This window comes from Trachurus japonicus, chromosome 11, assembly GCF_045865225.1.
Source record: "Trachurus japonicus isolate A0001 chromosome 11, Traja_1.0".
Lineage (NCBI taxonomy): Eukaryota > Metazoa > Chordata > Actinopteri > Carangiformes > Carangidae > Trachurus > Trachurus japonicus.
The window spans coordinates 17,423,780-17,450,000 of NC_140917.1; the positions used below are offsets into that span (position 1 = coordinate 17,423,780).

General features: G+C 44.0%; 4 protein-coding genes across 13 annotated transcripts; all 4 read left to right on the forward strand.

The window, feature by feature from the left end:
* The first annotated feature begins 234 nt into the window (after positions 1-234).
* On the forward strand, positions 235-10,132 carry pbxip1a (pre-B-cell leukemia homeobox interacting protein 1a). Of its 8 annotated transcripts, none has more exons than XM_085791368.1 (11): positions 235-645; positions 1,471-1,599; positions 2,424-2,508; positions 2,660-2,727; positions 3,180-3,813; positions 5,082-5,321; positions 5,788-5,811; positions 6,268-6,311; positions 6,502-6,597; positions 6,741-6,921; positions 7,015-10,132. In XM_085791368.1, the coding sequence occupies exons 2-11, from the start codon at positions 1,528-1,530 to the stop codon at positions 8,121-8,123; spliced, it is 2,553 nt and encodes an 850-aa protein (XP_085647494.1). In that variant the 5' UTR covers positions 235-645; positions 1,471-1,527; the 3' UTR covers positions 8,124-10,132. The 8 variants fall into 8 exon arrangements, with proteins under 8 accessions (XP_085647494.1, XP_085647497.1, XP_085647498.1 ...); XM_085791371.1 differs by having other exon boundaries at positions 7,021-10,132; XM_085791370.1 differs by having other exon boundaries at positions 512-632.
* A 1,214-nt stretch (positions 10,133-11,346) lies between these two features.
* Positions 11,347-13,097, forward strand: s100a11 (S100 calcium binding protein A11). Its single transcript, XM_085791421.1, has 3 exons — positions 11,347-11,448; positions 11,533-11,672; positions 12,746-13,097. The coding sequence occupies exons 2-3, from the start codon at positions 11,544-11,546 to the stop codon at positions 12,878-12,880; spliced, it is 264 nt and encodes an 87-aa protein (XP_085647547.1). The 5' UTR covers positions 11,347-11,448; positions 11,533-11,543; the 3' UTR covers positions 12,881-13,097.
* A 1,394-nt stretch (positions 13,098-14,491) lies between these two features.
* Positions 14,492-22,524, forward strand: s100u (S100 calcium binding protein U). The gene is made up of 4 exons (XM_085791415.1): positions 14,492-14,630; positions 17,485-17,615; positions 17,975-22,271; positions 22,379-22,524. The coding sequence occupies exons 2-3, from the start codon at positions 17,496-17,498 to the stop codon at positions 18,551-18,553; spliced, it is 699 nt and encodes a 232-aa protein (XP_085647541.1). The 5' UTR covers positions 14,492-14,630; positions 17,485-17,495; the 3' UTR covers positions 18,554-22,271; positions 22,379-22,524.
* Positions 22,525-22,753: 229 nt separating this feature from the next.
* On the forward strand, positions 22,754-25,182 carry s100s (S100 calcium binding protein S). Of its 3 annotated transcripts, none has more exons than XM_085791417.1 (4): positions 22,785-22,874; positions 24,213-24,259; positions 24,616-24,769; positions 24,983-25,182. In XM_085791417.1, exons 2-4 carry the CDS (start codon positions 24,246-24,248, stop codon positions 25,166-25,168), a joined length of 354 nt encoding a protein of 117 aa, XP_085647543.1. In that variant the 5' UTR covers positions 22,785-22,874; positions 24,213-24,245; the 3' UTR covers positions 25,169-25,182. The 3 variants fall into 3 exon arrangements, with proteins under 3 accessions (XP_085647545.1, XP_085647543.1, XP_085647544.1); XM_085791418.1 differs by having other exon boundaries at positions 22,827-22,874; positions 24,213-24,263; XM_085791419.1 differs by lacking the exon at positions 24,213-24,259 and having other exon boundaries at positions 22,754-22,874.
* The last annotated feature ends 1,039 nt before the right edge of the window (positions 25,183-26,221 follow it).

Sequence of the window (26,221 nt, forward strand, 5' to 3'; positions counted from 1 at the left end):
TGAGGTTCTTAAAAGATTGTGATTATGATCTTCTGGGTAGTTGTCAACAATATTCAGTTATAGGCTAATCCAGCCATATGCAGAGGTGTAAGTGTATCTTTCACAGACAAAACATTTAGCAGACTAATAATAGAGGAGAAAGAGTCAGATGATGAAATGAATTGCTGCACTGGAGCAATAGGATAAGGGGTTGTCCACTGTGGTAAGTCCCACAGTTCAAATATAACTCTGTAGACGTGTCAGTGTGCGGCTGGTCCAGTCAGCCTCTCCCTTCTGTATATATAAAGTGCACGGATGCATCTTGAGCCTTAGGTTCACACGTGAAGTTGTATTATTAAAGCACTGGGGGCGGAATCTTCTTCCATCACCTGCCACTTTCACCTGCGGACGTCAATCATGCTGGGCTGTGCGTCGCTTCCCCTGACACGACACTTCTACCCGATTGGTCCATCCTCGCTTTAGGGGCGGGCGCTCCACAGGCTTTGCTGAAATCCCATTGGCCGAGAGCCGCATTGGTCGACGTGACGCAGCTTGGAATTCCCAAAGTTCCCAAGTTCAGGGGAAGAGAAGAGCGTTGTTGTTACTAAAAAAACAAAACGTTTTGAAGGGGAAAAACAGCCGAGGACTGAGCTGTAAGCAAGTGGGGTAAATAAAACGTCTTCTTTGTGTTTTAACTCGATAAGAGTCGAGCAAGTGTGTGAAGCGCTCGCCAACAGCGGGGCCTGAGTGAGTGAGAACGCGGAAGAGTGGGAGTGGGTTTATTCAGCCTACCATCCTTTGTTTACCATCATGAGTGAACCTTGAATTTGGTTGCTACAACAACCACGGCCTATGAATTTTGTCTACCATATGTGCAAAAAAACTGAACCTTAGCGCAGATAGTGTTGTCGACGAGTGAGTATCAACCTTTGTTTTGCTCTGTTTCTGGATCAATGAGCTGCTCGTGCCTGTGGTTTGACCATTTTTGGTAATTTAACTGCCACACAGATTGAGAGGATGGATGGGTCTGAATGAATGGTTGGCTGGAAATAGCAGCGGCGATTAATGTAATCATGAGATTCCTGTTTCCTCTGACTGAACCCTTTGTTTCACTGCGCAGCAGTATATTATGGATGCCACCATACCGTTACATAACTTGTATCAACGACAATCTGGGCTTTATCCCGTGTGTGTGCGGTGAATCAGGTCCTAAACTGTGACGTTATTGAGTCATTTTAGACCAGCATTTACATAATAACTATCTAATTACTGCACGAAATTAGACATCGTGTGTCATTTGTGCGTATTTTAATGTTCAAGAGTGTGCATATGGATAATTTTAATGCTATGCCTACCCACTATTAAGTCACAGTCGGATTATCACATCAAGATAATAGCCTAACGTTACCCCCTAACTCCCACAGGACATTTGGTGTATGTATGCATCTGGCATGTTCAGTGAAGACACGTTGTTTCTGTCTTCGTCTGCAGAAAAATCATTGAGCTGAATCTGCACCGTGCTGTGCCGAGTTGAGCCTGAAGAGGGCGATGTCTGACAACAGCAATAGCACAGGCAGCAGTGCGTCCTCAACCAACAGCTGGACCCTCCTCTCCCCCGAGGTAAGACTTAGAAAACCAGCTCAGGAAAACTCTCCCCTGAGATTCTCTGTGCCTGGATACAATTTGCAGCCTGGCTTTTATCCTGTCTCATGAATACAGACTCATGTAAAATGTGACATGTCTGCACAAGCAGCATTGAAGCTGCCCATGATGGTGACTGTTGTCAAATGATGACCTGCCCAGTTTGCATGTGTAAAGCACTGACTAGTCTATTCTTCCATAGCTATTGTGTGTTGTTTTGTTTGTTTGCTCCATGTGCATGTGCATGTGGGTTAAGGCAGACAAATGTGTTTATGGTGTCATGATCAGAAGATCCTCCATGGATATAAAAATAAATTAAATTGTGAGTTTATTTAAGAGCAACCAACTAAAACTAATGCACAAGAAGTGTTGATTTAAGGCCATTGTATGTTGTGTTGTTGATTTCTTACATGTTATGCGGAAATATTTTGTTTATACCATCTATATCCCTAAGTATGACAGCTGAGATTACACAGGCTTTGTACTGTAAGGATATTTGGTATGACACAATATTCATTTTAAAAACAGAGTATTAAATATCAGCATGTATAGCAATCACATTTGACAGTAATGGGTGTTGGCTTTGTGGCAGCTGCCGTCAAAAATCAGATTTGATTCTTTAACAAAATAGCAAACCATGATGATTTGATTAAAATTACCACCAAGAAATATCGGCACATCCCTCAGCCGAGGGATAATATGCATGCCTGTATTGTGTGTGCTGTAAATGTCAAGGTCACTATTACCAATACTTTAGGTGTTAATGTGAATGCCTGATCTTATAGGATCTTCTTACTCTACAGGAAGCTGCTGTTGAGAATGTGGGGCCTGTGGACGACGGCACCGAGAGCCTGGGCGACGTCCCCAGTCTGTCTGAGGAGGTGGCAGGTAGTGAAAGTCAAGATGGCTGAAGCATGTAGAGGAGCTGTGTAGGGCATGGCTCATTCTAGACATTGAAGACATTGCTTCTTTTTTTTCTTTTTTTTTTAAACCCTCTGCAGTTTCAAATTGTTGTGTTGACACTGTGGCGTTATTTCAGGAGCTGCTGCGGAGTTCAAACCAAGTGACATTCCAGTAGAAACTGTCCTGTCTGAGGAAGGACACCAGGTTAGTGCAATAAACTGTAATAATCCCACCGAGGTTTAAATTAATCACATTAGAAAACCATCATTCAAGTCAGACCACATACGCACAATTATAACTAACTCAGCTGATGTTTTCTTTCTTTGTTCTTTATTTAGTAGTCCATTATACCATAGCTACAGAAAATATACATATTATTTCTATTTTATAAGTTTTCAGTTATGTGTGTATAGATTGAAATCTATCATCAAGGGAGTGAGAAACACCAGTTTACCATGTGTACTGTTTTTTTTCTCTCAGTAGATGTAGACGATAAATTAGACAAGAGTCCTTTTCTCCTGAAATGATGAAAAATCACTCAGGGCCATATACTGTAGACTGAGGGAATTTTAAAAACTTGATTGCAATGAAAGTCACAAAATAATGAAGTATAAAAGTTTTCTCACACTTTCTTTCTCTCTGGCTCTATTTTCTAGGTGTGTCAAGAGACCTCTCCAGAGTCCAGTGAGGGTCCCATTCCTTCAAGCCCAACCCGGATGAGTCCTCTGCCACACAACCCCCTTGACCCTGCTGACCTCGACCCAGAGAGTCAGGCTCCAGTTATACATGATATTGACACCAGCTCCCCCAGTGATAACGACCACCTAGGAGCCATACCCTTTGTCACCAACATCGATCTGGGGGCTCAACTTGATATTCCTGCTGCCGAACTCCCACCATCTGAGTTTGAGGAGCCCTGCTCTGCTCCCCCCGTGACTGAGACCCCCGTCTCCACAGACCCGGTGCCTGACAAGCCTGCTGATATCGGGCCGGTTGCTGCGAGCCCCGCTGGGGAAAGTCTGGCATTCGCTGCTGAACCCGAGGTTAACGTCCCCACAGAGACCATTACGGCCACTGATCCCCCGGCTCATGTTGACGCTGATATCAGCTTTGTTCCAGAAAGCACAGAGCTGCCAAGCCCAGTCACAGAGACCCCGGTGACAGAAGACCCCATTGATGAAAGTCCTGCACCGGAGACTGTTGGTTCACTAGAAGCAGAGGAGGAGGAGGAGGAGACAGCAGAGCCATTTGAGTCAGTGACCCAAGATGACAGAGAAGAAGAAGACGAAGGTATGGGATGGATTTTGCTTGTGTGATAGATCGGCACATGGCACTAGAGCGATCTGGTGGTTTTTCTAATGAAATATTAGATGCTTCCAACTCCTCAACCCTTCAATAATCCCACAAAACAACAACTGTTCATAACTCATGTCAAACCTAAGGCTGTAATCTGTGACAATAATTGCAAGCAGGCATTCATTCTTGGAGGTCACAAACCAAAAAGACTGGAAACACTGCTGTAGCAGTTGACATTATGCAATCCCACAGTGTATATATGCAGGACTGCAACATAAATTATATTCAGCTTACATATTTCAACATGCATTATGTGTGTCTCAGCATCAAACAGTGTATCCACTATTTTCCGTGTCTGGTGATATTCAGCGCACACACCCCACAGCCCCAAATTATACATGTACTTATATAAAAGACTTGAGCTCTGAAATTGTTGTGCAGAAGAGCAGAGTCCTCTCTGAAGTGAAGTCATGACTAGAATAACCTGCTATTGGGCCTCGGGGCTGGTACCAACCCCCACTCCTCTCTCTCTCTCTCTCTCTCTCTCTCTATGCTACATTTTGACATACTTGGACATTACACCAAGACAAGTCGAGTTATAATTGATCCTATTACCATAAACCACACAGTGGGGCTTTTTGTGGGCTACTGGGAGGTCTGTAGTAGCCCCACGGCAGCTAACAGCTTTGCCCTTTTGGTTGCACGGCCTTGAAATAAATAAGTGGTTTATGGTTTTTAGTAATTAGCACTAGTCAACAGAAGCAGAAAATGAGGGTCCTCATGCAAAAGAATTGGTTAACATGTTTCTTATCTGTGTCACACTAACAGCTGGAAAGAGATTTATCAGTATGACAGGGACATATTCACCCCGCTGAGAAAATGAGAAACCCCCATGCATGAAATTGCTGTTGTTGTAATTTAGTGAGAAAATGTCATCCATTTCCACAAGCATCACTGACTTTTTGTCTCCCTTTTTTTTTACACACTGTTTACACATGGTTGAGTCTTTGCACTTCATGCGTTCGCTTAGATTGGAGTACTTTCTGTGCGGCAATCTGCCAGTAGATAATTCAGATTTTGGAAAGTTCTCTATCTGAAGATGTCGAGATGATTTGTTGAAGTGACTCAGGGCCACATGTGGTTTAGGTTTAGGAGCAATATCGTCTCTCACAAAAATCCGTGATAAAATGTGACAACTCTGCCGTCTTGCCAGGTTTTTTTTTTTTTCACGTTGAAAACCTCTGCCTTTCTACTCTTCCCAGAGCCGTCAACCAGTTTTGATTTTGGCGACACAAGCGGCTTTGATGATGGACTGCGAAGGAGGAATTTGCCCCCTTTCGATGCACCGCAGAGACCAAGGACATCGGATGAAGAGGATGAGGATGAGGAAGTGGAGTTCAAGCTGGCTGAGAAGAAGATGGAGGAAAAGCCGTGGTTCTCCTTGAACAAATGCATTGTGGGAGCTCTGATTCTGCTCTTTTTAGGTTCCCTCTTCCTCTCAGGTGAGTTTCTCTCATGCCTCGCTAAATCGGCCTGCTTGCTTCTGTTGTCTGGTCAGATACACAACTTCTCCTCCAAGTTGCTCCAAGCTGCACATTAACAGTAAAATTTAAGCCATGGTGATGATATTTATTGTCTAATACATGAAGATACAATACTAAGAATAACTTAGTATGGAGTTTTGTTGAATTTTGACCAAATTTCAAATTTTATTGAGGGATAACCCCTTAATCTTCCAGGGTGTCCTTTTAGTAGTAGTAGTAGCACCTGTATACACCTGTTGCGTCACAGATTGGACAGCTGTAGTGTTTACTGTAAATACTGGTTGAAAATGACATCATGACACCAGTTGCTTATTCGACAGTGCCAGTATTAACAAATAACACACGCACAATTATTTGCGGTTTTCAAGTGTTAGTTCCGTGTCTGCTTTTAGATCTTGTTGACTAAGCTGAACTGTGTCAACAGGTTTCCTCTCTGACCTGGATGACGGTAGGTCCAGCACTAAGAGATAAAACAGCGGCGTAAGCTTCTGCACTTGCTGGCTGGCTAACACTCGGAGGCTTGTCCAAAACACTTATCTGGCCTGACACTTCATGCAGTGGCAGCAGAAAATGGCAAATAACACGCATTTCGACCTGTACAATAACACTCTTTATCCCCGTTTGGAAGGACTCACTGGATGTTAACGGTGCTCAAGTTGAAGGGAAAATTATGTGTTAAAGGCAGTGTGCTTGCTAAGGGAAATATACCATGCTTTTTTTTACATGTAATTTTTAAATAATCTGCTTATATAAATTATTTCTGTGTAGTGCACAGGTAGTGGCCTGAGCTCATAAAATACACCCCCCTCCCCCAACAAAAGCATCTTCTGCGCCTGGCAGCTGTGTGTCAGTAAGAGCGTCTGTAGTAAGACTTGTGTGAAAGACGTGTTTTCTTCTTTGACAGGTGACTTTGACGCCTCTGAACTAGGTGATGGAGAACAAAGCCAGGTCTGTTCGTACTGTCTCGCACCTCACTTACTCAATCTCAGTTCAATATAGACACAAAATGGACAACATATCACACTGTTTGAAGAAAAAGATGAGTCTTAAATGTTGGAGACAAACTATGAGAGCATGAAAAGGAGTGGATTATTCAAAGATATTTGTATTATTCATTTGCCAATGATTTCCAATCCAGGACGGGCTTAGCGGTGATCCGCAGGATATGAAAGAGTTATTGGATAAACTGACACAGGAAAACCAACAAATCGCTCTGCTGGAGGCTCAACTAAAGGTCAGTATACAGTCAGATTAATGCTAATGATGTTGTCTTACACTGTCATGATGTTTCAATAAATATTTTCTGACTAATGTCCAAGTTTGTGCAGAACCTGGATTTGATTAACTCTATTATCTCTGTCTTTCTTTATCTGTCAGTCTCAGAAAGAAGAACTTGACTCAGCACTGAAGGCAGTGGCCGCGAGCGGTGATGAAAAAGGTAAAGCAGATCTGGAGCAAGAAAACACAAAGCTGAAGGAGGAGCTGTCATCTCTGCCCGAGCTGAGGAAAGAGCTGGAGATTCTGAGGAACAGGGTGACTGAACTCAACCAGCTCACAGGTATCACCGGGCGTTTTTGCTGCACTTGTTTAATATTTATTTAAATGTAATAATGCAAGGGTCTTTCTGATCAATTTAACTTTCTTCCTACAGCTATAGCTGATCAAAAACCACCAGAACCTGCTCCCAGTTCAGCCCCTCAGCCTGCTGATGAAGCCGGTCAGAGCAACCAGATGGCAGCGGGACCCGAGAGGGCAGGGGACGCAAAAAAAGAGGGAGGCAGGCTGAAGGAGGAACTCCAGAGACAGAAGGTTCTTTTGGAGGAGAGCAGAAAGAGACTGGAGGGGATGAAGAAAAATGGCGGCGGCAGGAAAGGTGTGAGAGATAATTTGGAGGAGATCCAGAAGAGGCTTTCCGAACAAGTGGAGAGGTGGGGGAAGAAGAAGCCACAGGAGTCCAAATGGAAAGGGAACAAAGGCAAAAACAACGACCGGGACCACAGGAAGAAAGAGGACAAGAAAGAGTGGAGAGGGGATAAAGAGAAGGAGTGGAAGCACGGCAAAGAGGGAGGATGGAAGGACAAAGAAGAGAAGAGGGAGAAGGAGTGGAAGTCCCAGAAGCAAAACTCTCACAAGGAGGCATGGAGGAAACACCAGGACGAGTGGGAGAGGAAGAAGGACGAGCGCAAGATGGACAGAGAGGAGAGAAGGAAGGAGAAGCCGTGGCACAGCCGGCCGGATAAAAACACTCACCAACACAACCATCGTCACCAGGACCAGCAGCAGCAGCAGCAGCAGCAGCAGCAGCAGCATCGCCACCAGCAGCAGCAGCAGCAGCAGCAGCCGCAGCCTCACCAGCACAACCACAACGATTTCTGGAGAGACCAGGAGCAGAAGCTCAGACGCATCATCCGTCCCCAGCTGGGCTGCAGCTCTGTGGACGACTGCGCCAGCAAGGAGGGGCTCTACGCCGTGGAGGCGTCCGAGTTCGAGGAGCTGCTGGAGGGCTACCTGAGCAAGCTGGAGGCGTCTTCGCCCGAGAGCAAGGACAAGATCCGAAAGCTGGCCGCCGACTTCTTCGAGGACGGCGTGTTCATCCACGACAGGGTCCTTTTCAGCGACTTTGCTGAGGACGTAGCGGACATCCTGGAGGACATGGTGGACGTTTTGGACGACGACGGGCAGGAAGACGACGACTCCCTGGAGGAGGAGATGGAGGAGTTTGAGCGAGAAGCCCTCTGGAAGTTCGCCGCCACAGCTTAAACAGAGACACTGAGGGGAGAAGGAGTAAAATCCAACACTAAGATACAGCACAAGCGGTGGTTTTATAGGACATTTCTTGCCTACCTTGTCCTCTTCAGAGCTGTAATTGTAGTAGCTTCTGGTACAGAGTGGTTGTGCCTCTCATAAATGTGTCCCTCTGAGTCTTTAATTATAAGCTAGACTTGTACTTGTCATTTTGGACTTAGTTGTTGTTACCTACCTCTGTCGGGTCATGCCTCCTAATGCAAAGTCCTTCAGTAATGTGTTGTGTGGATTTTCCTCTGCTCTATACAGTAGTGTTTTCTCAGTAGTGCATGTTGCAGTTCATAATGTAAATTCCATCTGATAATACTCAGATCGCATAAAAACAGGGTTTGTAGGAGATGGTATTTGCAAATAATGCTGTCGAGCACCAGTGCAATTGAGTTCAATCTGTTCATACAAATAGTATCTGATTCATCAGTGACGGTGAGACGTGTTCAATAGACCGTCAAATACTTTTGCCTCCTTTCGTTCTCTCAGAATACTACGAGGCTCTGCTCCAAACAGGTTAAAACAAATGCCGAGACATTTTTTTGCAGATACCATTTGCCTCCAGTCAGGTACAACTGTCTGATCCCAGAGGATGAGATCCCGGTTCTTTCAGTGATAAGAATAAGATCAGGTCAGACCAGTTTTGTGTCAGCAGCAGCTCTTTAGTAGATTCGGGCAAACACACACACACACACACACACAGTGCTGTTTTAGAGCCCTAAAGCGTTTGGTTTATATATTTGAAGGACTTTTCATGCTCCGACTCCAACTGTCAGTTGACAGCAGATGTGTGGAACGACCAGGAACCAGTTTATGAAACCTTCGCATCAGTGCTGCTCAAAAAAAGGGGACAGGATAAACTAACATACATATATAAATAGCCATAGTTAAATTCATGACTCCTAAACCGCTTTAGCACTTTTCTCAAACATTCACATTTACAGCAAAGGTTGTTTTTTCCTCATTATTAACTCCTTTTCTTATTAGACCACCAGTCTGAATCCTACGTTCTTATTGTGGGATGTAGCCATGGGGACCGCCAACACATGATCTACATATACTGGGTATCCCAGAGCACGCATAGTAAAACATACAGAGTTTAATAATCTTTAGTAATCCCCAAAGTGTTTCATTTAACGAATTTGTAATTTGTCTAAATGAGATTGACAACCAAACCAGTATTTTCTTTTTTCCGTTTTCTTCATATTTCATTAGCTGGTTGATGATTGATGAAGTCGACATGCACAGTGGTGACAGCCGTAGTCGCAGCTGTTTGGTCAGAGAAAAAGAAAAGAAAACCTAGAAAGCTGCAACTTTTTATTATGTTTCTAAGTTGAATAAGAATGATAATGGTACAAAACAGTAACTATAAAGTACTGCAGCATCACTTTGTAGTTTTTTTTTTTTTTTTTTGGGGGGGGGGTTTCTTTCATTATTTGATCTTAGTCATATATGATGATGACAGTTTCCTTCTTTTGGTGGGTGTGAAGTTAAAATCGACAGATAGTGATTGTTAGTTCTCATTTTTCTCAGATTGAAAGAAGCTTTGAAGTGTAAAATGTTTATTTATTCTGTCACTACACTGCAATTATTTTCCTTATTATTAGCTAGAAGAACCACAGACTGTTTCACATTAAATGTGAAAGTTTTTTTTTTTGTTTGTTTTAGGTTTTTCAGAAATTTAGTTTGCCAGCTACTGCGTATGTGCCTTTACATTTTAGATTGGACAAGAGGTCTGTGACTAATTTGCTTCAGCTAGTTTAAAAAGAAAACAAGTTTACACTACTTGCAGTTTTTTCTGTTTTATCGGGGAGAGAGAATGAATGTCAAAGGTTTACTTGTGTTGAACAGATTCTTGTTAAACGTCTTCTTTGCTGTTTCTACAGAGGAACTTTCTTTCAGTTTTTAGACCAAAGGGATCAAAAAGAAAGCTCAACCAGAACAGACGGGTCCTTTAACGAAACACATTGAAGAAAGTTTAATCAGCATCTGAGACGTGTTTTTGCTTGTGTTGGACAGCAGTAGGGATCTGTGCTCGCTGATAATGTGGCTCAGATGTGCATGTAATTGATCCCTTCATCGAGTTGGATCATTTCTAGTTTTCCTCATCATCAGTTGTGTCCTCTTTTAGGAAGTCAGTGTTTTAAGTTCAATAAATTTTTCACCATGAAAAATGCAAACGGTGTCATTATTTTATTAGCACATATTAAAAGAGACATCACAGAGTGCATCCCCTGAGTCTGGGAAGAGAAGAAGCACAATGAGTTTGTGTTAATGGAGCTATTGTTGTTATTGAAAAATTTACAATGATACCCAGCCATGTGTGACTAGTGGCCTATGACTCACTCTCTGTTTGGAAGCTGTTGGTATGACAGGTATCTATTATCACGGCTATGATGCCAAACTAAAATATTTACATCCAGATTAAATACTCCGAACAGGAGCTCACACATTCGCAGGCACGCACTCACTTCCACTCGCTTCTGGGCCTCGTACGTCAAGCAGCCAGTGTGGGAATCGGTCATTGACCTGATATGCTGCTGAACGAGAATGTAAGCAATGATTGAGAAGAAGTCAGTCGCTGCGCAACCGCAGAGAGCGCTTGTCATTCTTTGAATTCTACAAACAAAAAGTCACCCTGCAAGCATTTCTGTATGTCTTTGTGCAACTACCCAAACACAACTGCAAAATATCAAACACACCATCTTGAGAGGGGGAAAAAATACACCCAAAAATGTCCGTCTAACCTTAAAACTCAACAGTGTTAAGGCTGCAGACAATCCACACACATTCACTCCTGTAACCAGAAGGATTTACACACTAACAGTGTTTGTTTCACTTGAATGCCACATTATTTGAGTCATGTTTTGTATAAACTCGTTACTGCTTAGGTGTGCATGATTCGGTCACTTGATTAGAATGGCCTGACAAGGATGCTATCTGTAAATCCCTTGCTCTGCAAACAGACTAAAATGGGTTTTTGTGCTACCATCAGTACAAATTTGCCCTTTGAAGGACAGAATAGCCGTTTTTTTTAGTGTGTGTGTGCATTTGTGTAGCTGTGTATGTGTACAGGTCTGTGATGTGTATCCCCAGAGTGGTGGAAATCAGGCAGAGATGAGGGCAGCCGGCTGGATGAGGGAGAGGAGGGCCGGCTGAGGGTTTTCCGCTGATGTGTGCACCAGTCACGGGGGATGAAACGTATATAAATTTGGAGAGGTGAAGCCAGAGTGGAGGGACAAGGGTCTTGGCACTTTGCTTTAACACACCAATCAGCATCTGACCACATCGGGTAAGATCACAGCCACTGGTTCTCAGCATGTTTTTATTCTGTTGAGGCTTTTGTTTCTCTGCTCATTTACTCTTTGGTTTTTAGCACAAAGCATCATGGAAGCTGCCATCTGCACCATCGTCAGCGAGTTCAAGGCCTACGCCGGGAAGGACGGCTCTGCCAGCACCTTGAGCAAAGATGAGTTCCACAACCTGGTGAGCTCTCAGCTGCCCAACTATGTCAAGGTACGTCTCTGATGCTGACTCCTCCGCTGTGCTTCTTTATGCCACATTAAGGTGTCTGTGCTGTCCGTCAGTCTTACCACTGAAGCTAATTGCTCTGCTGTTATGTGTCTGCATGAGAAACCCATTCTTACTGCCTCTTAGATTTACAAATCACTTTCTTTGGGTTTAGCACAACATCATAATGTCAACACATTCATTCATGCAGGTTTGACTATGGAGGCATGAGGTGTGACACATTATGTGATGGATTTAGTTTCCATATACCAATAATATTCTTCAGGTGCACATAAAGCCTGAATTGTTTTTTAATTAATCAATTATTTTATATTTATCATAGAATATCAGACAAACTTTGGTGTACATAATTAGAAATCATGTCAGTTTCCTGTATCTGTTGTCTAACATGATGTCCAACAGAATGAACATATTTGATTTGCAGTGTTATAAAATGAAGCAGTGCAGCTGTGAGCAGCAGAACAGTTTAACGCAGTAATATGCACTTTTTGCACTAGTTCTGCATCAGTATTAAGCTGCTCTAAACGATATCTCATTGTTATTTATAACTGTGTTATTTTGACAATGACAATAAAGTAGCTACTCTGATCTAATCTAAACTCAGTAATTACTTTGGTGATTCATTGATTCTCAGATTTGTGACCAGTTAATTCATCGTTTGAGTGTAATGTTGGATTGCACATGTTTGAAATGGAGTGGAGTATTAATCATGTGTGGCTCAAACAGACTCTATATATGCAAAGCATAGCACACTGTAACTGCACTGTATAATATAGATTGAATACATTTTTATAATGATCATTGTAAGTTATTGAGGCTGACTCCATTTCCCACTGTTCACAAATGTGTGAATCATGTGTACCAGCACCGATGATATAAAACACAAATGCACAGATCAGATATGTGCTTTCATAGCAGGATTAGTGAATGAAGCTCTGCCTCAGTTGTATTTATGACCACACTCAGCCATTAGGTGGCAGGACAGTCTTTCAGAGCGACTCAGCTCACAGTGATCTAATATTAATCAGGGTCTCTCTGTTGTTTGATTATACCCACAGAACTCCGGCGACGCTGGAGTGATTGACCAGCTCATGAGCTCACTGGACGAGAACAACGACGGGGAGCTGACCTTCTCCGAGTTCTGGCAGCTGATTGGAAAACTTGCGAGCAAACAGGGCGGCTTCAGTCAGTAGAGGCCGCCGCCATCCTGTGTCAATTGTGGCTTTTTGAGCAGATTGTGCAACGCCTATCATTCTCAGTTTTTAAGATGTCCAACTGCAAACTCAAAGTTATTTGAATTCTTTTATCACTCCACCAGTGCCACATGTGTAACTCCTTAGTTAACCATTTGTTGAATGCAGGGAAGTTTGAATTAAAGGCTTCATTGTCATGAACCCTGAGCCACCATCACTCTGTCTCCTGTCATTCATTCACCACATTATATGATGTCCAGCCACACATATTTGAGTGGGAGTCTATTACAGCCTTGATTTAGGGGCCTGTAATCCTATATGCATTACTGCTGTCACAACTATACTGTACAGACCATATCTTGTTCCATAGAGCTTCATAATGCCTGTACAAAGCTGCCTGACCAAGCGTTTAGGTGCACTGATGCAGAAGTCTTCACTATCTCCACAGACTGGGCCACAGGGATACGTGGAGCAAAAGCATCCCATTATGTTTGGGTGTATCTGGCTTGTTTGGCCGCTAATTCTTGGTGTTACAGTCACTCTGTATTAATCCTGATGTCTAGACAGAGTTATGTGTGCTGGCGTGCTCCCCAGCTGTTTTATAGCCTATAGGGTCTGTTTTAGCTTTGCAAAAGAGGAAAGGTGCCGCTAACTGATTTGGTGAGTGTAGATCTTTAAACAGATAAGTCAATGTGACCTTTGTATCCAAATTACACATGTTAAGGTGCCAGTGTGGGAGGCATGATGACGGCCAAATGAGTAAGCTGCGGCTAAATGAGCAAGGCCGCCCAATCTAGTGTGGGCTGCTATAGCTCACTGTCTGTGTGAGGGAAGGGAAGGCCTCACGGGAGCTCTGCCACAATGCCAACAGTTATATCTGACTTATCCATAGAAAGAAGCGCAGGCAGGAGAGCGGGGCTTTTAGAAAATGCAAATATATAGCCGAGAGTCGTTTCAAGAATCTGGCAAGACTGCTTTACCTCTTGCACCACTTTTGCCTCCCACTCTGGCTTTCCTGTACTTCCAAGGAAGATGCCTCAACTCTCAAATTTCCAATATGTCACTTGGGGGGAAAAAAAGATTGCTGCCATGTTCACATTTTTTAACTCTATTTTGTGGTTGAAAAAATGTTTTATTGCTGTTTGAAACTGTTGGTGCCAAACAGAAGAAATGTGAGTCCCTGTACAATACACCCTCCTCCCTTTAAAGGCATGTAAGAGTCTGGGTGATAACTATACTTTCAGTTTCAAACTTTTTTTTTTTCTAATGTGTTTTAATAGTTGTGTGTATGAAGTAATCCCACCCGCCCCTGTCTCCTCGTCCCCGCAGATGAAGACGCTTCAAGCCACAAGCCTGGCGAGCTGGCGTGAAAACTGTGCAAATCACGCATGACGTGAAACAGCTGGAAAACGAGCCAAAGATAATTCCAATAAAAACCTCTGTATAAGTTTTGTGATTCACTTTCACTCCCCTCTTTCTTTTTTCTTCTTCTCCTCTGAGCGTTAAGACCCGCGCTCTTCCACATTCCCAGCTCTCCCTCTCACTCTTCCAGGTACACGCCCTTTGACTTGTCAGGGGGAAAAAAAAGTTTTTAAGGAAAAGAAAAAACCTAAATCACGGAAGAGGTTCTGCAGTCCTACTAGTTTGGCAAGTTCTCTGGGCTCAAAGCGGCGTTGAAAGGCGGAGAAGAGGAGAGAAACTCGCATCTGTGCACATTTATACACTTCTCTTGTCCCGCAGACGATCTACGGTGAGTCAAATGCGTCTTTTTTCTGGATTCTTTCACCTCTCTCCAGCCGTGTAGACAGACACTGTATTTGCTCATGGTTTTTGCCACGTTTCGGTAGGCTATACTCTCTCTCTTGCAAAGAACCATCCCCTGAAACTTGGCCGCGGTCAGACAGCGGGACGGTTTCAATGACTGTAGTTCAATGACTTTTTAGGCTCATGTTGCACTTTTATAAAAAAGACTGCGTGACAATAGTTTGTGGGTTTTTTTTTTTTTTTTTTTTTTTACTTGTATTGCCAGATCTGCTTTTTCGCTTTTATGTGGTTGTGTTTAATTGCCATATGCTCTCTCTCTCTCTCCTTTTCTCCTTTCTCCCTCTTTTTCTCTTTCTCCTGGTGAGATATTTGATATTTTGATGTAGATCAGTTGCCGATCAATTGCAACCAGCTTATCAAAAATTGAAGCGACTTTAGGCGACAGGATATTGATCTTACGCATAGTATATTTCCAGCTGTCGCGCGTAAAAAGCCCTACATTCTTTCTTTTTGCGCAAAAACAATCATTTTGCGCACAGAGTGCTTTTTTATTGAGAGGCTGTCGGAGGAGTGACAGCTGTGTGGGCTTCTCATGTCGCTTCTTTTACAGTTTCTGGTTTTCGGGGAGGGGGGTTTAAAATTGCTCGTGGCGTTAATGATGATGAGTCCCGGCAAAAACCTGATGCTTGTTGTTAGTGTTGTGCACGCGTCTCGAGGCTCAACTGTCTATATTTTCAAACCGAGGACCTATGTGACGCGCAAGCCACTGTACGTCTGCTCACGGCAATTTACAGTCACAACCTAACTTGTTCCTCTGTTAATATTTTATGACAGACGAGCGGTAGTATTGTCATTACTCTGCGCACATACCGTATCACATTCGCCCATTTGGAAACGCAACACTCAATCTTCTTTTGGGGCCGTGGAGGGAAACGGGAAACCTCTGGTTGTAGCTAGGCCTGTATATTTAATTATTTGCGCAGTTGTTTTGGGGGCTTTTTAAGACAAGTAACTGGGATTAGTTTGTCCCCTGAGTGGGGACAAGAGGGAGCTCTGACGTGGGACGGGGGGGTGATGCAAGCCGAGAGAGTTGATTTGTCGAAATTAGGACACACGCTGGGAAACTGGCCAAGCAGGCAATACCAAGCCCAACACAGCTGACGAAATGGTGAATAATGAATGTGAGAATGGACAGAAACGTCAATCTAAATAAGAGGGGGACATGTCTTTGCTTTAGTGTTTGTTGGAGAGGGAGGGCGCGCGCCCAGAGCCGTCAAGGCCCTTGTGTGCTGCTGCTGCAGGCTGCAGAGGGTGTGTCACCGGGTCCAGGAAGAAGTCCCCTGAAGCTTCTGCAAAACAGGGACCGTGTGTGTGTGTGTGTGTGTGTGTGTGTGTGTGTGTGTGTGTGTGTGTGTGTGTGTGTGTGTGTGTGTGTGTGTGTGTGTGTGTGCGTGTGTGTGTGTGTGTGTGTGCGTGTGTGTGTGTGTGAGAATCACTTAAACTGACAGAAATCAATAAAAAAGAAAAGATGTCCCACATTAATCTGATGTCTCGTGACTCTATTAGATGGTACGTGCTCACACTTGTTGTATTAAGGCAGATTGGGTCAGACAGTTAGACATCAGTTGGTCGTCACCTTGCAAAATCTGAGGAGGGTCGAGTGAAATGTTAGATTTTAATGGCTCCATGCCACAGTATCAGAGCTCTGAGCGTCTCCTGGTGTAATGAGACTAACAGGCACATGCTCCTCTTGGCCATACATGCCTGTATAGAGGAGCTGCACGGTTGGAGGGAGCTTGAGTGTGGCATGGCACTTAAGTAATTGAGATATTAATTTGCTGTTTACAAACGACCACTCAGCAGTGTAAACTGTTGTTTGCTCTGCAGCGTTTGGACACTGAAGCTGACAGACGAGTACGGTCAGCTTTAGCATACAGCTCTCACTGTTTGGGGGGCAAACTAGCTCGGCGGTGGCCTGTAAATTCCTGTCTAAGTGATCTCCGCAGACAGCAATGAATGGAATTCCTGCAAAGATGTGTCACCCACTGGCATGTTCTACGTTTTGAGCAACGTCTGTAGATTACATCTGTCAAGAGCTGGATTTATGAGTGTGTGTCTCATCTGGGCAGACATTTTACACATTAGTGCTGTGTGTTCGACACACACAGGAATTAGCTGCCTATGCATGATGTGTATCAGGCCCTCGCTGTCAGCTGCGTTGGGACGTGCGTGGATTTGTGTACAACGGTGTGAAGGCAGTGGCCTGAGGAGAAGAGAGGGCAGCAGAGTCAAAACAAGAATGGGACAGTGGCAGGCGAAGGAAGAGAGAGTGGCACTGAAAAGAGAGAAGCAGGTACAGCTAACGAGAGAGAGAGAGAGAGACAAAGAGAGAGAGAGGGAAGCAGACAGGGACGAGGTAATCCCTTAGGTAATCTGAAGCCCAGTCCCCTTGGTGGCTTCACTAGATCAGATGACCTATCAAAGATCAGAACTTCCATTGTGCATCAGTGCTCGTCTCTCAGTCAGACTCCTTCTCACCCTCTCTGCTTATCTCACGTCACCATCCCGCCCTCAGAGCCACTCAGGAGACAACACCTGAAACGAAAGGTTTCGTAGGGACACGGTTAGATGCTCCGTTTCATTTTCCACTAGATGTGCCCATTTACCATGCAACACTCATCCATCTATCTATCTATCTATCTATCTATCTATCTATCTATCTATCTATCTATCTATCTATCTATCTATCTATCTATCTATCTATCTATCTATCTATCTATCTATCTATCTATCTATCGAATCGCCATTGTCCTGACCTTTGTCCTCTCTCTTCTCTCCAGAGAGAAGAGTCATGGAGGCTGCCATCCAGACCCTGGTGAAGGTCTTCCTGAAGTCGGCCAAAGGAAAGGAAAATCTAGGGAAGAAAGAATTCCAGAGCCTCGTCAAGTCCCAGCTCAGCAACATCCTGTCGGTTAGGAAATCTTCACTCAACCTTTCTGAAATGTGACCAATACTTAAATTATGTAACTACCGCACAGAACAGAACCCAATAGTCTCTGGCCGTTGGCAGCGGCTAGTCTTAACCTGTCCAGAGCATTGTGATCAAATGGTGGTGTAATATACAGTAAGTGAATGGGAGACGTGATCCGATATGATAGAACGGCAGTCATCAGCATTATAATGTAAAAAAGGGCCACTGATAGAGGGTAATTTACTAATAGTGTGTGGGGATTTCAGCAGTGTGGGGTTACACGTCGTCATGTTTAATTGTCTAATGGTTGTGTGTGTGTGTTTGTGTGTGTATTTGTGTGTGTGGCGCCTACTACCCAGGACACAGACAGCAAGGAGGCGGTCAACAACATGGGTCAGGGGCTGGATGCAAACCAGGATGGCAAGGTTGGCTTCGAGGAGTACATGAAGCTGGTCGGCTACCTGGCCGTGTCGCTCAGCGAGCAGCGTGACCTCGCCAAAGAGGAGCCCGCCCAGAACGATGCATCTGGACAGGCGGCACAGAGCGCCCCCGCCAAGGAGGAGGAGAAGCCTGAGGCAAACCTGGAGGCAAAGGAGGAGGCGAAGCCAGAAGCAAGCGAGGAGCCAAAGGCAGAAGCAGTTGCTGAAGTAAAGGTAGAATCAAACGCAGAAGGCGAGGTCGAAGTAAAGGTCGAAGTCAAGGCAGAGGGAGAGACACAGCCCGAGGCTGCAAAGGAGGAGCCGGCGGCGGCGGCGGTGGCAGAAGCGGCGGCGGCGGCGGTGCCAGCAGCAGCAGAGGCGGTGGCGGCGGCAGTGGAGGAGGTGGTGAAAGAAGAGGAGAAGGTGGAGGAGACAAACAAGGTGGAGGAAGCTATGGAGAAGGTGGCCACGGCCGTGGTGGAAGAAGTGGAGAAGAAGACAGAGGAGGCGACTTCATAGGGGACAATCCATTACTTCACAAAAAAAAATGTATCACACTACACACGTACATTGAACACATATCATAGCATTAACATTGCCAAAATACATGTGTAAGCCACTTAACAGTTTTTTTAAAAAGAAAATACACATAACTTTGAGATAAAAATCATAGGTAAAAGCTCAAATACTCCAAACCCAGCTCTGAAGAAACGCCCCATTCCTTTTATATATATGATAAATACCACATGTACATGATCGTAGAGTTGTTGCTTTGTACTGCTAGTTACCACTATGTTCATATGTACAGCATGTGCATCCCACTATATAGCACATTTACCTCATCATGATAATATACTATGATTGCATGCAGACGTACACTATCATGTGCATGCCGTGTCCCTGTGAAAACTTTACTGCAAAGTCTGAATCCCCTGCACACGAGACCAAAGCGTCACTGCATGATCACACACCTCTGCAGACAAGAGGCTCAGTTTAAATCCTGTGCTCTCCTCACTTTTGACTCCACCTGGGTTAGCTTCTTCCACACGCAGCCTGATATCACTTACTGTTCAGTGAAATATCACCAGTATACACCTTGCAAGGTACTAATGACTTAAAGGAATCGTTTGAGGAGTTGAGGGATTATGCTTATCAGCTTTCTTATCAATAATAATGATGAGACAACTGACACCTTCTTATTGATGTCCCCTGAATCTGGTTAGCTTAGCCCAGCATCACAACTGGAGACAGAGGGAAACAGCTAGGCCTACACTGGCTCTCTGAGAAAAAAGGAACTACAGATTGTGCTATTGTGTTTTATCGTGTTTACACTTCTTCTTTTACTACAAATTAAACAAACGAAGATGTAATGTGTCGCTTAGTGAGCTGTTTCATGATGTGCTGATAGTACGCAGACTTCTGCTTCCTTCCGTCGGGGCCAGGCTAGCTGTTTTCCCCCTGTTTTCAAGTCTTCATGCTCAGCTAAGCTAACTGGCTACAGAAGACAGATGTGAGAGTGGTATCAACTTTATCATCTCACTCATGGAAAGAGAGAAAATCAGTTTAAATCCCCCAAAGTCTCAAACTATTTCTCCAACAGCTGCATGAAAATCAGTCAGTAGGCTAATGCCGTTTTCTCTTTTTTTTCACATTCTCATCTTTTAACCCACCGTGCTATGGAGCTGATTTGGCATGACAATAAACACATTGTTTTGCTGAAGCTTTGTACTCAGCTCATCTTAATTGTGTACTCAATGTCCCATCACACCCTCATCTCGCGCTATTTTATGGGCTCTCTTGTCTCTTTTTCTTTTTGATTCCCAGAGTTTATGTCTGGAGTCCAGTGTATATATTCTCCTCACTCGTAGTCAGCCATGGATTATTAACTGGAAGATCAGGCGTCGCCCCTCGACTAAATAATTAAGGTTCATGGATGGAACCCACACCAAACGACCCCTTATGGTTCAAAAGGTGAGCCCAAAATAGTCCCATGGGAGTGGGCTGGTCACTGGAGGAGCAGGTTAGAGCATGCAACCTAATCCACCTGGATTAGGACTGGTGGAGAAGAACAAGATAACAAACACCAAGAAGTATAGAAAGCCATAACAGGTGTCACCTGGTGGCAGTTTTTATCTTAAGTACTTAACCGTATGATCTTGTGTTCACCAAACTGCACAATTACAACGGTCCCATTCTACTTATTGATCCATGGAGGTGCTGGACTCGAGGGTGTGTGGTGGAGCACTGGATTGGAGCGACAGAAACTTTACCTCATGTTTTGAGGCTTTGTTTCAAGTTTGCTGGTTGTTGCTTGTTGTTTTCTACTGGTTTTAAGCACCAGTTGCTCAGGCTTGCGTGTTTATTTGTCGGTCACACCCTCATTCAGACCCTGTTTGACGTGCAACTGGATCCTTGAGTCCCAGGCACAGGGAAACTACTGGATTAGGCATTTGAGGGTTAACACACCCTGGGACACAAACAATTACATGAAAGTAATCCTGGGCTCCACTGATCCTGCCCATCAGACGAGGTGCTAGTGTCAGAGGGATCATTGTCAGAGGTAGTGCTTTTTATAAGTACAAAACAATACTGAGCCAACATTATGAATCTATGTGGTGTGATCTTTTACAACAGACTAATATTAAGATGTTGCATGCTATCAGAAACGTATTTGCTAAATATTACCATTGTATTACCAATATTGTAGCCATTATTTAAGTTCTACATGGCCTCTTTATATTTAACTTCTTCATCTAATTCTGTTTCGTTTGGACCACTATGGAGATCACTTGAAAGCGTAGCTCTTTGTCACATTACATGCAATTTGTTAATTACAATTTAATGATTTGTAAATTGTCTCGTCATCAATAATGCAGCCATGAGAAAAAAAAAGATCGTGTTGCAGGATTGATCATTATAGGGTCTGACCCGAGCAGTCAGGTCGTGCACGATTTGGCCGCACTGCCGAACGTGCACCTTCTGCACTGTTACAGCTTTGAACCGCTCGGCAGCAAAATGGGCAAAGACAAATAAGCTGAGTCATGTGGTCACCCTGCCTCGCTGCGACACTCCCATTGTAAATACTCATTTACACACATTGCTCAGCCTTTATACTCACACACTAGTACACTACGTTTCCTGCATGACCTATTACTAACAAACTTATCGAGGCATTTGGGGCTCTTTAGGCTTTATCACTTTATCTTTTATTAAAATCAATATTCTTTTCATATCAAAATGAAAAAAGCAAACACACAAAACTTTAATCATGGTACTTCCTGTGAATTATGGAGACATGTGCACCATCTACAGCCTGTCTCCTGTTCAGCATGTACATAGGCCTCAGGCAGATTTTATAAAGAAGGGTGATAAATTAAATTAAAGGGGTAATCTGAAAAATGAGTGGAGAAACTGGATGACAATGCCCCAATCCACACCCTTCACACTCAATGGCCTTCACAGTCACCAGCTCAGCCCAATTCAACACCTATGGGTGATATATATATGTATGCATGTGTATGTGTGTGTGAAATGTGTAAATTGGCAAGCTGCATACCTACATATTTGCCCTGCAGTTTTCTCATTGTTCGGCGAATTTAAACTGTGATCTTTCATGTTTGCTCTTAATCATCATCTTAATTAGCCAAATTATGCTCATTTGAAACTGGATCAAGCAAACTTTGCCTTACAAATATGTTAGAATGACTTGACTCGCACTATACTAACAAATTCCTGGATTTAGAGAGAACAGACCTGGGTTAAACATCATCTGGAAATTATTTGATCTCAGCTAATGCTTTCTTTTAATCTATTTGGAATAGCAGATGGACGGAGTGAACTGTGAGCGCCTAGCTTTCTTTGAGAGCGGTTGAACTATCTGCCCTGGCAGTTTTTTGTTACTGTCCCATAGTGTAAACCGCACCCAGCCTTAACTCCGTGTAGATTAAAAACATGCTGGAACCAAACACTGCAGATTAGCGGCAGGGAGTGTTTGCAGACAGATTTTCATTGCCACACAATAAGTCTCATTCATTGAGAGATAGTAGATGAAGATAAAAGCCTCCTCTCAGTTGATACAGTGAGTGTACATACAAGCATAGGGATGTGCTTTTAAGGCTCATTGGGTCAAAGTGTTTGTGATTATGGGACCATTCCCAGGACATTGTGCAGGCTTTCATCACTGTACGCTGATGTGCTCTTGTTAATTTCCTGCCAAGTAAAGGGTGTGTGTGTTTTTGTGTTGTGTGTGTGTGTGTGTGTGTGTGTGTGTGTGTGTGTGTGTGTGTGTGTGTGTGTGTGTGTGTGTGTGTGTGTGTGTGTATATGTGTGTGCGTGTGTGTCGAGCAGCTGGACTCATTACAGTCCACTGTCAAGTCAAGTAAACTCCACTATGCTAGTATTTCAACTTCATATAATGCTGTATCATTTGTGCTTATTCTATGTAACATGTGTAATGCCTAATATGGAATAAAAACTGTGACGATAACGTATTACATTTGTGACCTCTTGCATCCTTGGTTCCAGTTATCATGTATGTGCATGTGTATGTGTGTGTGTGTGTGGAAGAGATGGAGTGAGGAAAGGAGAGAAAGCACCTGCAAAGAAAAGGGAGAAAGAGAGAGAGAGAGAGAGAGGGAGGGAGGGCAGAAAGAAGCAGAGTATACGTAAGTAGGTGAAGTAGTTGGGGTGGGGTGGGGGTAGTGGTGCGGTGGGTGGCGTGGGGTGGGGGGGGAGCAGGTGATATTTAAGCCACCGGCAAACTCTCTCCCCATCCATCTCTGCCTTGGCTCCGTCTCCAGCACCTCTTCGAAGACAAAGGAGGCCCTCCATCAGCACTCAGGTAAGACAGACAGCTCGGAGGGATTGCTTCACCTTAACTTTCTCCCCTGCATCTGATGTAGGTTTCCTTGTAAAGTATTTTTTTTTATCGAGTGTGCAACCGCAGCAAATAGTAGTCACATGAAAAAACTAAAAGTAGAAGACGAAGAAGGAAAAAGAAAAAATCCACAGGGAGGGTGGGCGCTCATCACAAGACCTGGAGGAAAACCTAACTGCGGGATTCGTTTGAAGTCCTTTGTCTTGAGAAGTTACTGTTTACTTTCAGTTGATGTGTGAGTTTCTACAGGAGCAAGGACAGGAAACATGCACATCAATGAAATGTGGAAACAAGTGAAGCCAGCAGGGATTTGCGGTAAAGCAGAGTTAAGAAATAACAATAAAATGGGATTTATACAGAGTAAACATTGTGACATATGAATGAATATCAGTAGCTATGACATGGAAACATTAAACAGTTAGTGCTACCTACTGCTCAACACAATGGATTGAGGCTCATCTCTAGTTTCTCAACATGGATTTTGACCTATCATTAAGATTTCACAGTGGATATGCATTATTACCATACTCAATATTGTGTTACTGACAGCATTTTTGTCTCCATGGTTTCCTATTGTATTGTGTCAGTCAGTGAGACAGATGACCCCTATAGATTTTCCAGTTAGTCAGCTGTGGTGTCCGCTCACCTCCTCCTTTGTCTCCTCGGCCTACAACTCTGACCTCTCCGGCACAATGCTCCGCAGCGTGATGAGAGGCAGCAACCGGTGATTGACATTTTGTAATAGCTGATTAGTTAATAAATTATGCCCAGGGAGATTGACTGACAGATTTATTGTTTCCCTCGCGGTTATGAATCAACCTCAAAATAATACTGTACACGTTTATCCTCCGCTCAGGAAGGTCCCTGAACTTTCAACTTGAGCTCCAAAGTTGAATGTGGCTGAGTGAGCAGCACGGAGGTTGAATGAGGGCCCTCATTTGTATCCACACCTTAGTGTATACACTGGCACCTCAGGTTACCCGGCCCCTTAGTTTGAACACGATTACCAGGCGAGTTTTGTGTTTCACTTCCAGTTTCCATTTTAAATGATAAGGCTGTTACACGATCAACAGGCGGAGAGAACACGTTCTACACCGAGACCACCTTTCACTGATGCTGAACAGTGTTAATTGTTACACGCATTATCAATTCAGCTTACACGAGTGATAACCCGAGGACAATCAAACCAGCTTGGAATGACATGAAGTGACAGGAAATGTGCAATAGATAGGAAGTCTTAGCTTCCAACTTCTCAACTTGTGCATCATTGACAGTGACTTATCTGTGTCTGTGTGTGCACAGTCTCTCCACGAGCCCAGCACCAGAAGCTCCACCATGCCGGACACAATGTGTGTAAGATTGTTCGAAAAGCCTTTTCCAAAGCTATCTTCCACCTTTCTATCCAAACCTCTGAAATGTAAAACCCAGTAAGGTCACACACACACACACACACAGTGTCCAGACTACTTAAATTAGGGTCAGTAATAGCCTCCGCACTATTGCAGAGTGTTATTCGACCCGTTCTCTAGAAATGGGAAAACCTCTGTGCTTTGGTTTCCTTCCATCCATTCATCTTCCTTTCCAACTATCACTTTGACTTGGAGGCGGCTTCACCCTTGACTGCTATGTGGCCGCACATGCAGCTGGGGCTGGAGCGGGCATTTTGTGGCAGAGTCTGACCTTTTTGACCTGGTTCCTTTTACAGTATGTCCAAGGAGCCCAGTTCCAACCTGGAGAGTGCCATGCAGATGCTGATAAAGACCTTCCACAAATATTCAGGGAAGGAGGGCGACAAGTACACGCTGAGCCGGGGCGAACTGAAGGAGCTGCTACTAGAGGAGCTGGGCAGTTACTTAGGGGTAAGAAGAAAGTGCTCAAAGAGGCAAATATGTGGTTGCACTTTTACACACTAGTTTGGAAATATGCGACACATGAGTGGAGGTATGCGCTCACATACTCTGACACACAAGCTGGAACATGCCTGTGCAGCGATGTATGCTCTCTCTGACACACACACACACACACAGCAGAGGAGAAAACACATTTTCTCTTTCTCTGTTCCCCTCTGACAGAGCTCCAAAGATAATGAAGCAGTTGAAAAGGTGATGAACGACTTGGACGCCAACAACGACGGGGAGGTGGACTTCACCGAGTTCATTATCCTGATGGGCGCCCTCACGGTCGCCTGCAACGACTTCTTCCTGGAGTTCAAAACAGATGACAAACCAAAAGAGGAGTCGGCGGAGAAGAAAGAATGAATCAGTGCAAGAATAAGGGGTGACGGTGAGGGTGGGCAGGTGGGAGGGAGGGAGGGAGATGGAGAGAGGGGGAAAGAGGGAGAGAAGGAGAAGGAGAAGGAGAAGGAGGGGGAGGGGGAGGGAGAAAAGGAAGAACTGTAAATCATGCGAGATAGAGGGCCGAGCTGCTACGGATTCTTGTTCTTATGCAATTTGTAAACACTCCAGCTACACATGAGGGAAGCGGTCCAGCAGATAGTTTGTGGCTTCACGGAGCATGGGGGCATTCAGCAGCAGGAGTAGTGTTTTCCCTCTGCAACTGTTTTTCATACCACAGTATATCCACACACAGCTCGCTGCGCTGGTCCCAGAGCAGCGAGTTACTTCACATACTACAGAGAACAGGGTTCACTCCAACCCCCTCCCACTCACACTTCGACAGTATCTTGTGAGATGTGAATAAGGCACTGGTGGGATTTTTTTTTTTTTTTTATTGCAGAAGGCACATTAGGATGTTTGAGCATTTCTTGCACATAAATGACTTGTGAACATATATTAAGTTATTAAGTTACAGATGATCATATTACAGTATGTACTCAGTGTTGAACAATCGGATATAATTTATCCCCTCTCTTGCGCCTATTTTGTAATCTTTCTTTTTTTTTTTTTTTGGTAATAACCAACGCATTCTTCACAATATTAAACATGGCATTTATCCAACTATTAATTGTGGTGTTTTTTGTTTTCACATACTTGACAAAAATCCCTCACACTGACTGCACAAGCATTCATCGACATGACAGAGGATGAATAGCTTGCACCTGGGAATCAAGTTGAATGGCTCAGAGAGAAACAATGTCAGCAAAGTGTGTGAGTGTCTGTGTGTGTGTGTGTGTGTGTGTGTGTCTGTTTGTGTGTGTATTGGGGATTCCCACCGAGTAAACTGCTCCAGCTCATACATCCTGCCAACAATATCCTGCAAGTCTTGTTCCACTAGATATAAGCTGACCCAGATGTTTGACTTGGATCTGCTCGGAGAACCTCTTCAAGAGAGGGCGACAAAGAGGGAGAGAG

Coding starts and splice junctions, on each gene's coding strand:
- s100u (XM_085791415.1), top strand. CDS start 17,496: ATGGAGGCTGCCATCCAGACCCTGGTGAAGGTCTTCCTGAAGTCGGCC. Junction 17,616..17,974: donor AGCTCAGCAACATCCTGTCG/GTTAGGAAATCT, acceptor CCTACTACCCAG/GACACAGACAGCAAGGAGGC.
- s100s (XM_085791417.1), top strand. Junction 24,770..24,982: donor AGCTGGGCAGTTACTTAGGG/GTAAGAAGAAAG, acceptor CCCCTCTGACAG/AGCTCCAAAGATAATGAAGC.
- s100a11 (XM_085791421.1), top strand. CDS start 11,544: ATGGAAGCTGCCATCTGCACCATCGTCAGCGAGTTCAAGGCCTACGCC. Junction 11,673..12,745: donor AGCTGCCCAACTATGTCAAG/GTACGTCTCTGA, acceptor TTATACCCACAG/AACTCCGGCGACGCTGGAGT.
- pbxip1a (XM_085791368.1), top strand. CDS start 1,528: ATGTCTGACAACAGCAATAGCACAGGCAGCAGTGCGTCCTCAACCAAC. Junction 3,814..5,081: donor CAGAGAAGAAGAAGACGAAG/GTATGGGATGGA, acceptor TACTCTTCCCAG/AGCCGTCAACCAGTTTTGAT. Junction 6,312..6,501: donor GTGATGGAGAACAAAGCCAG/GTCTGTTCGTAC, acceptor TTTCCAATCCAG/GACGGGCTTAGCGGTGATCC.